General features: G+C 41.4%; 1 protein-coding gene across 1 annotated transcript in view; it reads left to right on the forward strand.

The window, feature by feature from the left end:
* LOC101323402 (transmembrane protein 14C) overlaps window positions 1–16,084 on the forward strand; it is a 177,991-nt gene that overhangs the window by 66,123 nt on the left and 95,784 nt on the right. Inside the window, exons 6-7 of the mRNA XM_073810327.1 lie at window positions 1,304–1,432; window positions 15,360–15,462. Of these exons, the coding sequence (XP_073666428.1) occupies window positions 1,304–1,432; window positions 15,360–15,462 (232 nt within the window). The remainder of the gene's footprint in view (window positions 1–1,303; window positions 1,433–15,359; window positions 15,463–16,084) is intronic.

Genomic DNA, 16,084 nt, shown 5'->3' on the forward strand with positions numbered 1-16,084 from the left:
AATTCCGTTACAATTAGAACAAATGCCTGATCATTTTAAAAGATTATCTAAACACAATCACATACATTTCTTTCCTTTTAGAATTGAGATTACAAACCACTAAAAAGCCAGTTTTATTGCCTCCCCTCCCCCGACTCCAGCCCTGTCCTTAAACTGACCATGTCTCAGTCTTATTTGTAGTTAAGAAGCAGTTTTCGTTCCCAGACGCTCTGATCTTTTCTCGCAAACCGGGACTTTTAAAAGACTCCCGTCTGCGGGCAGGGCTCGTCCCCGAGGCCCTGCGTGTCCGGCCGCAGCGGGCAGGTGATCCCCTGACCCCCCCGCGGTTGGCTCGGCGTGAGGACTGGGGGCGCCCGCTGATCCACCCTGTGCCGGGATTCCGCTTTTACCTGGGAGTCATTTGGGAATGCACGAATGAGGACTGAATTTGGACCCAGTTTCTCTTTTTTCTTTCTCCTTTTCAATTTTGTAACAGTTTTGAACTCAATTCCACTGCCTTCTCCAGACCTGATCCCGCCCCTCACTCCTAAAAGTAGCGTCCCCTCCAGCCTAAGCACTAAAGGGAGCGGGGGAGAGCAGGGGGTGCGTTGGGAGACCCTGGGGTAGAGGTTCGGGGGTGCGGGTCCGTCAGACTGGTGGATTCCCGCCGTCATCCTCCAACCCAGGACTGACCGCGCCGTCTAGGAGCGCAGGAAAATGGTCGAGGGGGTCTCGGAGCGAACCGACAGCTATAGGAGCAGGTTGACCGCCTCCTGCCCGTCCCGCCCCTCCCCGAATTCTCCGCCCTCCAGTCCCTCCCACTACCAGTGTCCAGGCCCCTTCTCTCGGCGGAGGTTGGCGCTGGTAGGACAGGGAGCCAAGGGGACATGCCGGGCCGCCTCGCAGGACAGGCTCGGGCTGGGTCGGACGGAGGGTGGCGGCCCAGCTGCCCTCTCGGGATTACCTGCCAGCGCCGGCCGCTTACCTTGTTCACTCCCTTGTCAAGCTCTGGCGTGCTGTGTGTTTCATCTCCTAGGAAACCGCGGGGATGCTCCAGCTCAGCCCGCCCTCTTACGCCCCGCCCACGGGGCGTGATCGAGCCGGAAGGCCCCTCCCAATACGCGCACGCCCCGCCTCCCGAGGGGCGGGGCTTCCGGGGACACCTGGGTGTCAATGGAGTTAGCGCTCTGTGCCGTTTAATTGGGGGCTTGGGAGAGTCCTGATTACATTTGTAGTTATTTATTGGAAGTTGGTTTGTTTGCTCTTTATTTTGTTTGCTCCGGTTCATGCTACAAAGTCTTGATTCATTGACTCTTGTTCCCAGACTTGTGAAGAGCAAGTGGAAGGCTACGTTTGCCTCCTGGTCCTTGTATTTGTCTATACATGAACTGCGTGGGGAAAAACTGCACTGGGTTGCAAGTCCAGTTGCAATCCAGAGCAGTCACCTCCTCAGGTATGTGTCATCTCCATTTTCACTTATTCGTTCAGAGTACTTACTCGTAGCAGTCACAGTGTTAGATCGTAGTGATCCCAAGGTAAATGAGTGAATGTGTGAATAAATGAGTTGTGAAAGAAGGGCACACTTGTGTTATGACCAAAAAACAAACAACAACAACAACAAAACTCAATTGGCTAGCAAAAAAAAAAGCCCATAAATCAAAGGCATGAGACATGGGGTAGTGATGTACCTATTAGTAATTATCCATTAGGTGTCAGGCTCTGGCCCTGGCCCTGAGAATAATGCCAGGGTAGCAGGACAGACATGTTCATGGTCCTCTCACAGCTTAAAGCGAAAAAGACAGGGGAAGTAAGAAGCATAAGTTAGATCATGGAGGTCTTATATGCCCAGTTATGAAGCCTAAGCCTTATCAGGCAGTAACTGGGGAACCAGTGAAGAATTTTCTACAGAGGAGTGATATGTTCACGTTTGCATTTCAGAAAGATCACAAAAGCAGCAGTGGGTAAGGTGGATTTCAGCAGTGATTGTAAAGGCAACAGAATAAAAAGGAGGCTATGGCAATCGATCAGGAAGAAACGATGAGGATCCAACTGTAGCAGCGAGGCTGGGAATAGGACAGAGAGGGAGAGAATCCAAGGATATTTAGGAGTTAAAAGTGACAGGACCATGTGGCTTAGATGAGTGGTGTCATTCCAGTGCTAGGATCCTCTGCACCTGCCTCAGGGTGATCCCAGAACTTTCAGGCGGAAGCCAGGGAGGGCTCATACCTAGGAGATCAAAAGACATTGAACCCAAAACACTCAATTGGAACTTCAGCCACAAAACATCCCTATGGATGACTTTGACCATCTTGAAGGGCCACAGGACAGGGTTGGGAACCTGAGATCTGGCCTGTCTGTCAAGAAGCAGGTACTTCACTGCGTTATGTTTAAACAGATTATTCAGTTCACTTCGTTCCTTTTGCAAATAAGTCTAGAGTCTGTCTTGCTTCAGAGGAAGTCATAAATTATATCCTCTCAAGTGTGTTTGCTTCTGTCAAATGAATTTGAGGAGCTGATCTTTATCAATATGTTTCTAGGTCCAGCAACTTTGTTTATATGTTTTATTCACTGACTTAGAAGATTGTACTGTAATATGATATATCATCAAATTCCTGCCCAAAATGAAGTTTGAAAGCTCTGAAATAAAAATTTTTAAATACTAGAGGGACGTCATAAAGACAAGTGACTATTGAAATTAAAATTTTCATTCCCAGCTTTTTTCATTTCTTAAAATGCATACTTTTTGATTTGGGTTATGATGAGACATTTGGGGGAGGTTAAGTTTAAAAACTCAGGAAATCAATGCAGCTTTTTAAAGTACAGGAGGTAAATGTAAGCTTCACATTTTTAAAACACCACACAAGTCTTTGATTGATAAGTATAATTTTTAATTGGTTTCATACGGATGGAGACTTTAGAGGTATTTATGTAGATATGTTTGTATTTTATTTATTTATTTGTTTGTTTATTTATTTATTTATTGGCTGCATCTCCCGTGGCTGGCAGGATCTTAGTTCCCCGACCAGGGATTGAACCTGGGCCCCTGGCAATGGAAGTGTGGAGTCCTAACCACTGGAGTGCCAGGGAATTCCAGATATGTTTTAATTTAAATGTCAAGATTTATGGTTTTTTTTTTTAACAGAAAAGAGTTTGTTCTCTTAAGTTTACCAGTTATTAATTAAAAATTAGTCCAATTCACTAGATATTTCAGTTCATGCTCATTTTTTGTTTACTTGTGAACAGTCTCACAAAGCCTAAGTCTTGGGTGAATTAGGACAAGTAAAGTACTTTTTCCTGAGGATAAATGTAAAAACATAACTGCAAAGACTAAGTGGCAAAGGAGAAGGAAGCTGATTCACACTCCAAACTCAGATGAAGTTCAGCAGTTGAATGTTTTCGCGGGACTCCAGAGAGTGGCTGAGGTGGAGCTGAAGAAAAGAGGCTTGGCTGAAAGTCTGTGAAAGAGGCAGACCTCAGGTCTTATCCTCAAGCCTGTCCAAATGGGCGATGCCCCTCGCTAGCACAGCAGAAGGCTGGATGAGGCAGCTCCTGAAAATAGGCAGGTTAAGAAAGAGAGTGCATTTTGAATGGTGAGAACCTGGACCACTTTCTCTGCTTGGCTTCTGGAAAGATGGCAGCTGGCTCATGCCGTAGGTCATAGATTAGAACAGTACTTTCTGGGCAAGTGGATTCGAATAAGAAAAAATCCTGCAGGTCCTGAGAGTTGAGTCCCCCGGCTTGACAAGCCCCATCCAAATAAGGACTGTGACCACTACTTAGGGCACTGGTTCTCAAATTGGGCTGCACATTGGAATCAACTGGTAAGATTTACAAAAAATACTCATGGCCTGTGTCCTACTCCCAAGGTAATCTGATGTCATTGGTCTGGGTTGCAGCATGGGCTTTGGAAGGTTTTAAAAACACCCCAGGTGATTCTAATGCATGGCCAAGTTTTAGAACCATTAGTTTAGGGAAGATATTAAACCTATTTTTCACCTTGCCCAAATTCTGGTTAAATAGCTTTGTATAACCTACTAGTAAAATATGCCGCAGTGTTCATGGCAGCATTATTCGCAAGAGCCAAAAGGTGGAAACAACCCAATACCCACTGATGGATGTGACTGGATAAACAAAATGTGGTCTATACATATTAAACAATGGAATATTGTTCAACTTAAAAAGGAATGAAATTCTGATAGATGCTACAATATGCATGGACCCTGAAAGCATCATGTTGAGTGAAATAAGCCGGATATGTCATGATTCCACTTATATGAAATTCCTAGAATAGTCAAATTCGCAGAGATGGAAAGGGGAATAGAGCTTACCAGAGACTGAGAGAAGGATGCATGGGGAGTTACTATTTAATGGGTATAGAGTTTCAGTTTGGAGATGAAAAATTCCTGGAAATGGATAGTGGTGGTGGTTGTACAACATTGTGAATGTTCTTAATGCCGCTGAATTGTACACTTAAAAATGGCTAAAATGGTAAATTTTATGTTATGTATATTTTAGAACAATAAAAAATATTTAAACAAACAAACTAGGCCAAATAAGGACTGTGAGACTCTTAAGGAGATTCTGTGACTCAGAGGAAACAGAAACAATACAGGGAACATCTTCTTAAAAGGCAATACAAACCAAAACTATAATTCATATTCTCCAAGCCATAAAGAGAAAATACTGTGTCTGTGAATGTAACAGGAAAAGGATCCTATAATAGGAATTAATATTCAGGGAATAATAAAGAGCTCTTAGAAAATAAAACTAGGGTAGCAGAAATCTAGAATAAATTAATAAAATAGTTGAAGATAAATTTAAGGAAAACTCCCAGAAGTTAGGACAAAACAACATATAGTTTTTTAAAAAAAAAACAAGAGAGAAGATTAGAAAATAAGAGGATCAAGTATTTCCTCTAACTAATGAATGTGCAGAAGAAAAGAAAGAGGAAATGGAATCAAAAATCAAAAAACTAACACAAGAATAGCACAGCATTGAAGGACACTTGTTTCCAGATTCAAAGAGCCCACCAGACACCCAGTAAAACAATAGGGGGAAAACCCACACACAGACACATCACTGTGAAATTTCAAAAAATTAGTGATAAATAGAAGATTCTATAAGCTTCCAAAAAGAAAAAACAGGTCACACACATGTGATTAGGAATCACAGTGGTAAATGATGCTGAAAACTGGGAATATATCCAAGCAAACAAAAAACTCTTAGCAATGAAGAGACCATAAATTCGATAGCTGCCCGTTTCCACACCTCAACAAACGCAATTCCAGATTTCTAACTTCGGAGCGACCTGAATTATATTGACAGTTTCCTCAATTTTCACATTCACTTTGTACCAAATGATATATGCTGGAGGAGGGTTATCATTGGATTTGATCAGTGGGTATCACTCTTGCTGGGTCATTTTAGGAGAAAGCTGTAACATCAAAATGTGCAGGATCGCTACGTATTTCTCTGCTCTTTGCATTACCAAGAAGGGGTGGGACATTAAGTGATCCACAGTGTTGACCTTAGTTTATACTCCTTCCATCAACCTAAAGAGGTTTTTTTTTTTTTCTTTAAGTGCCTTGACATAATCCCAAAATGGATATCCATCTTCAAGAATATAGCAGTTTCTCACCAAACACTTTTCAGTAGGATTAAAGGATTTCTTTTTGGACTATTTGCCTCTCTCCAAAGTTATTTCATTTCTAGAGAAATGTTCATACAGAGGCTACTATTTTATTCGAGGAAATGCAAAGAATTTAGTTTCTAAAAATTTGAGGCAAACTTTACATACATTGAAATGCCAGACCTTAAGTGTACAATTAATCAGGTGTTTATAAGTGTGCACACCTGTGTTATTACCGCCTGGATCAAGATACAGAACATTCCCATCATCCCAGAAAGCGCTCTTGTGTCCCTCAACAGCCAATCCCTACTCCTTTCTCCACAAACTTCAACTGATTTCTATTATCATGTATTAGTTTTACCTGTTCTTGAACTTCATGTAATTGGAATCTAGAGGATTTAGTCTTTTGTGCCCTGATGCTTTTGCTCAACATAGTGTTTTGAAACTCATCTGTGTTGTTGTTTATCTGTAGTTCGTTTTTGAAATTACGGAATAGGAGTCCATCATATGAATTTACCATCATTTATTTGTTCATCTTCCTGTCAGTTGACATTAATTAATATAAATAAAGCTGCTATGATAATTCCTGTTCAAATCTTTTAAATGAAAATATGTTGTCATTTCTTTTGAGTAAATATGCAGGAGTGAAATGGCTGGATCATAAAGGAGGTGTATGTTAAACTTTAAACGAACTACCAAATGGTTTTCCAAAGTAGTTGTACAATTTAACAATTATACCAGCAACGTAGGAGAATTCAACTTTGCCCCACATCCTTGCTAACATTTGGTACTGTACATTAAAAAACAATTAGCCATTCCACTGATTGCAAAATTTCTCATTTAGTTTTAATTTACATTTCCCTGATGACTAATAATTTTGAGACTCTTTTCATGTATATATTAGCCATTCATACGTTTTCTTTTGTAAAGTGACTATTCAAGATTTTTGGCAATTTTTTATTGGGTTGTTTGTCTTCTTGTTACTGATTAGCTTGAGTTCTTTATATATTCTGCATACAAGTTCTTTGTCAGATATATGTTTTGCAAATATTTTCTCTTTGTGGCTTGCCTTCTCATATTCTTAACTATGTCATTTGATGAGCAGTGGTTTTAGATTCTGATAATGTCCTATTTATGTTTTTTCTTTAACAGCTAGTGCTTTTCATGTTCTAAGAAATCTTTGCCTACCACAAGGTCACAAAGATATTCTCCTATGTTTTCTTCTTGAAGCATATTTATACTTTTAGCTTTTACATGTAGGTCTATTAACCAACACAGATTAATTTTTTTCTGTATATGTGGGAGTTGCAGTTTATTTTCCCCCCAGGTAGATATGTAATGAATTACATTATTTTTAAAAATATATTAATATTTATTAGCACAATTATAATGATCAGTATTAATATTTAATGTTCATTCTTAACATATGCTAATATGATAATATAACAAATTATATACAACAAATATTTAACATATTACATTCTAGTCACTCATCTAGGTAAGTGGATCATATTTTTATGAGTTTGAAAGGTTATTTTCTTTTTTTAAATTATTTTTTAAATTGAAGTATAGTTGATTTACAAAGTTCTGTTAGTTTTAGGTGTACAGCAAAGTGATTCAGTTATATCTATTTTATATATGTGTGTATCTGTAAATCCCAAACTCCTAATTTATCTCTCCCGTGCCTTTCCCCTTTGGTAACCATAAGTTTGTTTTCTATGTCCGTGGGTCTATTTCTGTTTTGTAAATAAGTTCATTTGTATCATTTTTCTTAGATTCCACATATAAATGATATCATATGATATTTGTCTTTCTCTGTCTTATTTCACTTAGCATGATAAACTCTAGGTCCATCCAGGATTACATTAATTTTTTAAATGTTAAGTCAAAGTTATAAACCCCACTTGAAAATGATGTATTATCCTTTTTATATGTTGCTGGGTTCAGTTTAATAATATTTCCATAAGAATTTTTCAATTATGTTCATGAGGGATATTGATCTGAATTTTTTTTTCCTTGTAGTGTTTTGTCAAATTTTCATATTACGGCTGTGCTAAACTTGGGAAAGCAGGAAGTGTTCCTTCCTCTTATTTCCTGAGAGAATTTGGGTAGACTGATACTAGTTTTTCTTTAAATGTCTGATAGCCTTCAACGGTTTAATTATCTAGGCCTAGAGTTTTCTTTGTAGGAAGGTTTTTAATTACAAATTCATCTTCTAAAATAATTATAGGGTTATTCATAATTTTTATTTCATTTTGCATCAGTTTTGGTAAGTTTCTTTCAAGGAATTTTCCTCATTTCATCGCACTCGTCTAATGTGTTGCCTTCCAGTTGTCATAATCTTTCCTTATATCCTCTGGATGCCTATAGGATGTGTCTTTATTCTGCCTTCACTTTTTTTTTTTAAATTTTATTTATTTATTTATGTTTGGCTGTGTTGGGTCTTCTTTTCTGTGCGAGGGCTTTCTCCAGTTGCGGCGAGCGGGGGCCACTCTTCATCGTGGTGCGCAGGCCTCTCACTGTCGCGACCTCTCTTGTTGCGGAGCACAGGCTCCAGGCGCGCAGGCTCAGTAGTTGTGGCGCACAGGCCCAGTTGTTCCGCGGCATGTGGGATCTTCCCGGACCGGGACACGAACCTGTGTCCCCTGCATTGGCAGGCGGACTCTTAGCCACTACGCCACCAGGGAAGCCCCTGCCTTCACTTTTGAAACACATTTCTGCTGGATATAGAATTCTGGGCTGATGTGTTTTGTTTTGTTTTTCTTTTGGATATTTGAAGATGTGATTCTGTCCTCCATTATTTCTGATAAGTCAGAAGTTATGCTTATTATTTTTCCCTCATTTTGTCTGAAGATTTTAAGATTTTATCTTTGATCTATCAACTGTTTGCCCATGATGAGCCCAGGTGTGATTTTCTTTGTGTTTATCATTTTTGAGATGCACTGATCTTTTCGAATCTGTCTGTTGTTTTTCCACCAGTTTTGGGACATTTAATAGAGTGATGATTTTTGTTTTAAGTAGTCGATTATGTTACTGACTCATTTGTGGATGCTTGGTATTGCACTTTTTTTTTTTTTTTGGCTGCTCGGCTTGTGGGATCTTAGTTTCCTGACCAGGATTGAACCCAGGCCCCTGCAGTAAAAGCACTGAGTCCTAACCGCTGGACCACCAGGGAGTTCCCTGGTATTGAACTTTTGAAGATGGATTTGTTTTAGTTTTGCCATTAGTTTTAGGGTACATCCTTTGGACCTAGGATATAAACTTTACTCCCTACGGCCCTTCCAGGGTTTCGATGGAAAGCCCATGGTGTTTGCCAGGCCCAACCTGGGGAGACTTAACTCCTCATTCTGCCTCCGTTGCAGCCGGCAGATGAGACGGTTGCTGTGTTTCTGCAGCTTTTTCAGCTGTTGCTTTAACAGTCTCCTTGGAATCTCGTCTGTGCAAGCACAGGTCAGGGGTCAATTTAAAGTGAGTCTGTACCTAGATTTAGGGGGCTTCCTCTCTGTGGCTTCTCTTTTCCAAGCTTCCTTCCTCAATTTCCAGCTGCTCTGGCAGCCCCAGACTCCATCCTCTGACAAGCCAGAAATGCTGGGTTCTGCTCCGGTTCCAGCTGCCCCGTGTCCTGTGGACTGGGATGTGTCCTGAGGAGAGAAGCTGTGTAGACGTGGACCACAGCCATCGTGGTTCCCTTCCCTCCAAATTTCCTCCAATTTCTACTTGACTTTGGTGATTTTTCTAAGGCCTTCACGTAGTTATGCTTTATATTTGTCCAGAGTTTATAACTGTTACCTGAAGGAGAGTTAGTCCAATACAAGCCACTCCACCATTTCCAGAACTAGAAATTCAACAATTTACTTTTGAGTGTTGATACTTCAAATATTCCAGAGCAATATTGTATTCTGTGACCTTAATATTCCTATTTGTATTTTGAAGGACTGATGTGTAGATGTGTAACAGCAAAATGGCAAAATATGTATTCTGAGTCTCAGCATAACATCAGGATTGGTGGTGGCTTAATGTAATCATTATTTGGGGGAGTCCCTCCTATACATCCTCATCCTTGTGCTTTCCATAAATTGTTTCATCCTCAAATAATAAATTTTTCAGTGGTTAAACCTTAATTGAGGACTTCCCTGGTGGCGCAGTGGTTAAGAATCCACCTGGCAATGCAGGGGACACAGGTTCAAGCCCTGGTCTGGGAAGATCCCACATGCCGCGGAGCAACTAAGCCCGTGCGCCACAACTACTGAGCCTGCACTGTAGAGCCCTTGAGCCACAACTACTGAGCCCACGTGCCACAACTATTGAAGCCTGCGTGTCTAGAGTCTGTGCTCCACGGCAAGAGAAGCCACCGCAATGACAAGCCCGCACACTGCAACAAAGGAGTAGCCCCCGCTCGCCACAACTAGAGAAAGCTTCCGCGCGCAGCAATGAAGACCCAACGCAGCCAAAAAATAAAAAATAAATAAAATCCTTTAAAAAAAAAACCCTTAATTGATGTTTCTTCCAATTCTCCTTACAGGATGGAGTGTTGAAAAGAAGTGTGTATATTTTTAAACTACCAGCATATTCCTTATCAAAGATTGGCAGCATATCCTTCAGTACTTGATTCCTATCAAGACAAGGGCTGACCTAGCAGCTTCACGGTTCTTTAAGACTGCATTTCACATTTGAGCTTTCCCTTTCCTAGGAAGATAAGCATTCTTGAAGATGTCATTACATAGCCTTCTCAGAACTTCCAACTGATAATATTTTGTAAGCCTAAAATCAATAGAGAATCTCTGAACTTCTTAGTACTTAAGATCAGCAATAAAATACTTGAAAGAACAAGAAAAACTTAACACTTGTATATATCCTATTTTCCAAAAAAAAGAGTTCTATTAAAAATATCTTTCAAGGGCTTCCCTGGTGGCGCAGTGGTTGAGAGTCTGCCTGCCGATGCGGGGGACACGGGTTCGTGCCCCGGTCCGGGAAGATCCCACATGTCGCGGAGCGGCTGGGCCCATGAGCCATGGCCGCTGAGGCTGCGCATCCGGAGCCTGTGCTCTGCAACGGGAGAGGCCACAACAATGAGAGGCCCGCGTAACAAAAAAAAAAAAAAAAAAAAAAAACCACAATTGAAGTATAGTTGATTTACAATGTTCTGTTAGTTTCTCTTATACAGCAAAGTGATTCAGATATATATATTCTTTTTCAGATTCTTTTCCATTAGAGTTTATTATAAGATATTGAATACAGTTCCCTGTGCTATACAGTAGGACCTTGTTGCTTATCTATTTTATATATAGTAGTGTGTGTCTGCTAATCCCAAACTCCTAATTTATCCCCCCCCCCCTTTCCTTTTTGGTAACCTTAAGTTTGTTTTCTGTGTCTGTGAGTCTGTTTCTGTTTTGTAAATAAGTCCATTTTTATCTTTTTTTTAAGATTCCGCATATAAGTGATATCATACGATATTTGTCTTTCTCTGTTGGACTTACTTCTCTAGGTCCATCCATGTTGCTGCAAATGGCATTATTTCATTCTTCAAAAAGTATCTATGATGTTCCAAACAGAAGGGTTAGCGGGTCAATGACTGCTACTGTGTTATATTCATGAGTAATTACTAAGTAATGATACTTTACATGTGAATAGCATTTTACAACCAACCAATTACAAGTTTGATTGTATGCTGACGATTCCCAAACTTGTATCTCCAAATCTGTGCCTCCACCCTGTACTCTAGACTCAGATGCCAACAGCCTACTCAACACTTCACTTAGAAATCTAAGAGTTTGAACTTAACATGTTCAAACGCAGCTCCTTGCCCCACTCTCTCCTTGCCCCACTTCCCCAAAGTACTCCCCCTTCAGCTGTCCCCAACTCAGTTGATATAGATATATCACCACTGCAAATGTCCAATTAAAAAAAGAAGAATTCATCCCTTACTCCATTTCTGCTTTTTCTAGAAGGGGGTGTGTGCCACGTGGCTTGTGGGATCTTAGTTCCCCAACCAGAGATCAAACCCGTGCTCCCTGAGGTGGAAGCATGGAGTCCTAACCACCAGACCGCCAGGGAATTCTCCATTTCTACATTTTAGAATTGATTTCTGACTTAGTTTAGAATTTCCCTTGGAGAACACTTGAAGAGTAAGAGGTAATTGTGGGAGTTCAGATTATATTTATCCATGCTTTGCTAGATTATTTAAAGTAGGTATATTTACATTTTTGAGAACAACTTTTACATTTACAGTCCAAGGAATACTCTAGAAACTCAAGGTTTTGGAATGCCTGATGTTACTAGCCAGCAGCCATTTTTGATTTACAATCTATTACAAATACCTGAGAAATCACCTTGAAATTATTTTCCTGGCATTCGCACAACTGATACAGGTCGCTGATAACGTTTGTTATTCTGTCACCACTTGCTCCGCCCTTCAAGTTCAGCAAATGCTTGGTATAACATTTCCCAGACTCAAGGCAACTTGTCCTCATTAAAGAAATGAATCTCCAGGGTCTCATGACAATCATGCGTATCTCTTCAATGTTTTCCACCAGCAGTGCAGACTGTAGAAGAATATCATTTGCTACCAAATAGTAGCGCAGGATGAGTTACAGATTACTATGGTGAGGTTACCATGCTAATGAGTAGACAAAGTCTTACATATATTAACTTCGCGTATTATTAGTTCTCTTTTCTTCTCCACATAAAATATATTTTAGTTTTTAATGCATAATCTGGTCTGATCTTAAATTATGCTAATTAAATTTTGTCAAAACAAACCAAGCCTTTAAAGTCTAAGTATTCTAAGCCCCGTTTTATGTTTAGGCAGTTTGTAAGTCTGGCCTGAACTTTTGTGCAGAGGGAATCATGGAAGAATACAAAACAGGAGATGTGTGATGGAATCGATATTTGAAATGTTGGAGTCTTACCATGTATCTTCCTTCTAAGGATGTCCTGAGTCGCAGTCTCAAGAATTCATGGATTCCAAGATCCATGGAAAAGATTCTATGATAACAAACCGCTTTTGCTTAATCTGATGCGTTTTTCTCCAGTCTTTTCCTGCGTGTCTTAGGTGGGTTGCTTCTAAGCAAACTTCTAGACCACATCCTTTTTTCTGGCCCACATTCACTCTTTATTTTAGATTGTAAAGTACGTTTCCCATATTTCTGTACAAATCCTCCAAATATAATTTAGAACCTCTGCCCCTGAATAAGAAGGAGAGATTTCAGTTTCCCTGAGAGGATGCAACTACAGCCCTCAATTCTTCCCAGAAAGGACCTGCCTTCCCCATGTTCACTGAGGTGCATGGAAGGGCTGGGTCCAAATCCCAGCTCCCTCTAAACAGCTGTGGGAGCCCTGGCAGAATCCTTTCTCGGCTCACTATTTTCAGTTATGTCTGAAGCCCATGACCCTAAATGCCACACTATACTACAGTCCCATCTCTGCTGGAGGTGACTGCAAATATTTCTAGGTTTCATCATGTCCCATCTGAGTCTTTTCTTCTAAGCTAAATATCCCTGGTCCCTTTAATCCACCTTTATCAAGTGGGATGGTTAATTTTATGAGGTTACTGGCTAGGCTAAGTTGTTTGGTCAAACATTATTCTAGATGTTTCTGTGAAGGTGTTCACAGATGTGATTCACACTTAAATTGGTCGACTTCGAATAAAAGCAGATTGCACTCCATCACGTGCCTGGACCTCATCCAGTCGGTTGAAGGTCTTAAGAGGAGAGACGGAGGTTGCCTGAAGAAGAAGCAATTTTGCCTCAAGACTGGAACTAGAAACCCTGCCTGAGTTTCCAGCCTGCTGTCCTGCAGAATTTGAACTCAAGACCTGTAACATCACCTCTTGCCAGAATTGCCAGCCTGTGGGCCTGCCTTACAGATTTCTGACTCGTCAGACCCCACAATTGTGAGCCAATTTCTTAAAATCTCTCTCTCTCTCTCTCTCTATATATATATATAGACACATATATATATGTATATATATATGTATATATATATACATCTAGAGATATATCCTATTGGTTCTTGCTAAATTTGGTCCAAGCACCACCAGTCTGATCAAAATCCTATACAAGAAAAAAATGCCTTTAAATAGGACACAAGCGGGCCATAATGTTTTTGATACATAGATAAGGACATTTTTGTCCTAGTGAAAGGCTCTGCTCTGTCATTCCTTTGTGCCTGGGATTTTGCTGTCAAAGGTGGGACCCAGGAGGAGGAATATTTATTTTTTACTTTTTTCTTTTTAATTTATTTTTCGGGTGCGTCAGGTCTTAGTTGCAGCACATGAGATCTTCGTTGGGCACGTGGGCTTCTCTCCAGTTGTGGCGCAGGTTCCAGGGCACGTGGGCTCTGTAGTTTGCGACTCGGGGTTCTCTATTTGAGGTGCACGAGCTCAGTAGTTGTTGTGTGTGGGCTTAGTTGCCCCGCGGTATGCGGGATCTTAGTTCCCCTGTCAGGGATCAAACCCACGTCCCCTGCATTGGAAGGTGGATTCTTTACCACTGGACCACCAGCGAAGTCCCTATTTTTTACTTTAAATAGACCTTATTATTATTTTTTTTTTCCTGCACCGCGAGGCATGCGGGATCCTAGTTCCCAGACCAGGGATCGAACCCGTGTTCTCTGCATTGGCAGGAGGATCCTTAACCACTGTGCCACCATGGAAGTCCCTGAGGTGCATCCTTGATACTAGGAGTGTTAAGGCTCCCCAGGTGATTCTAATGTGTAGAGGAATGTTGTGAACCATAGAAAGAGGCAGTGAGAGACCATTTATCACTTTCTTTTCTTGTTTGTAAATTCTATTTCCAGTGGTTTTCTTAGCACAACGTCTCACAGAATATTAGTTAAAATCATTTCATAAGATCCGAAAATTTGGGGGCTTCCCTGGTGGCTCAGTGGTTGAGAGTCTGCCTGCCGATGCAGGGGACACGGGTTGGAGCCCCAGTCTGGGAAGATCCCACGTGCCACGGAGCAACTGGGCCCGTGAGCCATGACCACTGAGCCTGCGCATCCAAAGCCTGTGCTCCTTAACAAGAGAGGCCGCGACAGTGAGAGGCCCACGCACCGCAACAAAGAGTGGCCCCCACTTGCCACAACTAGAGAAAGCCCCCGCACAGAAACAAAGACCCAACACAGCCAAAAATAAATTAAAAAAAAAAAAGATCCTAAAATTTGAAAAGAATTCTGTTATCTTCTCCAACAGATGTTGCATAGAAACAATTTGTCAGAGGTTAGGTTCAGTACTTTGAAGTTCTTCCAGGTAAGTATATCAAGTCTACTCCAAGACTATGCACTATTCATGGAGAGGAAAGAATGGTTAGCAAGTGAATACCTTGTGTTTCTGTTCAGTGCCCCGTGGCACTGGTTGAGTCTAACGGGGGACAGTTGATCACAGGGGTCACCTCTCAGCCTGGCCTCACCTCCTTTGCATTATCCTCTGCTCTCAATAGCTGATACAGTAGGTGTCTGACTGAAGGCTTGGGCTCAGCCCAGTCATGAGCTGATCAGAACCAAGTATGTCAGAAGCTTTGGCTGCTCTAATTTACACCGGCCGCATTTGAAGGCTGTAAATTAGGAATCAAATAGTTATTACTCATAACTCATAGTCATAATTAATATTTCATATTAGTAATATAACATTTAGGCCCTTGTAAGTTCCCTACTTCCTTTCATTCTCCACAGAACTCTTTTGCCCCCTAATAAGATCAGCTTTTTAGAGCAACACATACGACCCAGAGTCTAAATCCTCCTGCGCCTTCCTCAGGTGGCTCAGTTTGCAAGAACTCATCTGTGCTACACAGACACTCTGCCCTGGAACCTGGCTCCTTGGAGGATGGCGTAGCTGGGGCCCCCAGCCAACACTTGAGGTATGTTCTGTCTTCACCCCCTCCCCTGGGATCAAGTCCCACAGCCTGGCTTCTGAGTGTTGCCCACTGTCTGGACTCCTCAATACTGGGGTTACACTTGCAGATGTCCAGCGTCACACCTGGGCTTGTTTGCCCCATAGGCTCCAGCTTTATACCATCTTGTTGTCATCACCATTTCCCATTTTCAGCTGAGTCAGTTATTTCCAGCCCCCTGACCCCTTGCTCTAGGAAACTATTGTTACTGAGTCCAAGCTCATACTGCTGGCTGAGTGACAGGCCAATAAATCAAGGTGTTAGGGCAAGGAATAGCGACTTTATTCGGAAAGCCAGCAGACAGAGAAGGTGGCAGGCTAGTGTCCTAAAGAATCTTACCCAAGTTAGAATCCAGGCTTCTTTTATACTAAAAGAGGAGGGAGTATAGCTGATAGCTGCACACTTCTTGGGGTCGGCCAGACCCCAGAAAGGATGTGATAGTCCTTTGTTCTAGCAGTTGTCCAGGTAGGTCCAACCATAAACCTCCAACATGACAAATGTTATTCTCTGTTCTGCAACTTTTTATCTTTGTGTGAATGAAAAATGTCATACCTTTAAAGGTCAAGCCTGGGAGACAGAGCCTTGCGAA

The sequence above is a fragment of the Tursiops truncatus genome, chromosome 10 (genome assembly GCF_011762595.2).
Source record: "Tursiops truncatus isolate mTurTru1 chromosome 10, mTurTru1.mat.Y, whole genome shotgun sequence".
Classification (NCBI taxonomy): Eukaryota; Metazoa; Chordata; class Mammalia; order Artiodactyla; family Delphinidae; genus Tursiops; species Tursiops truncatus.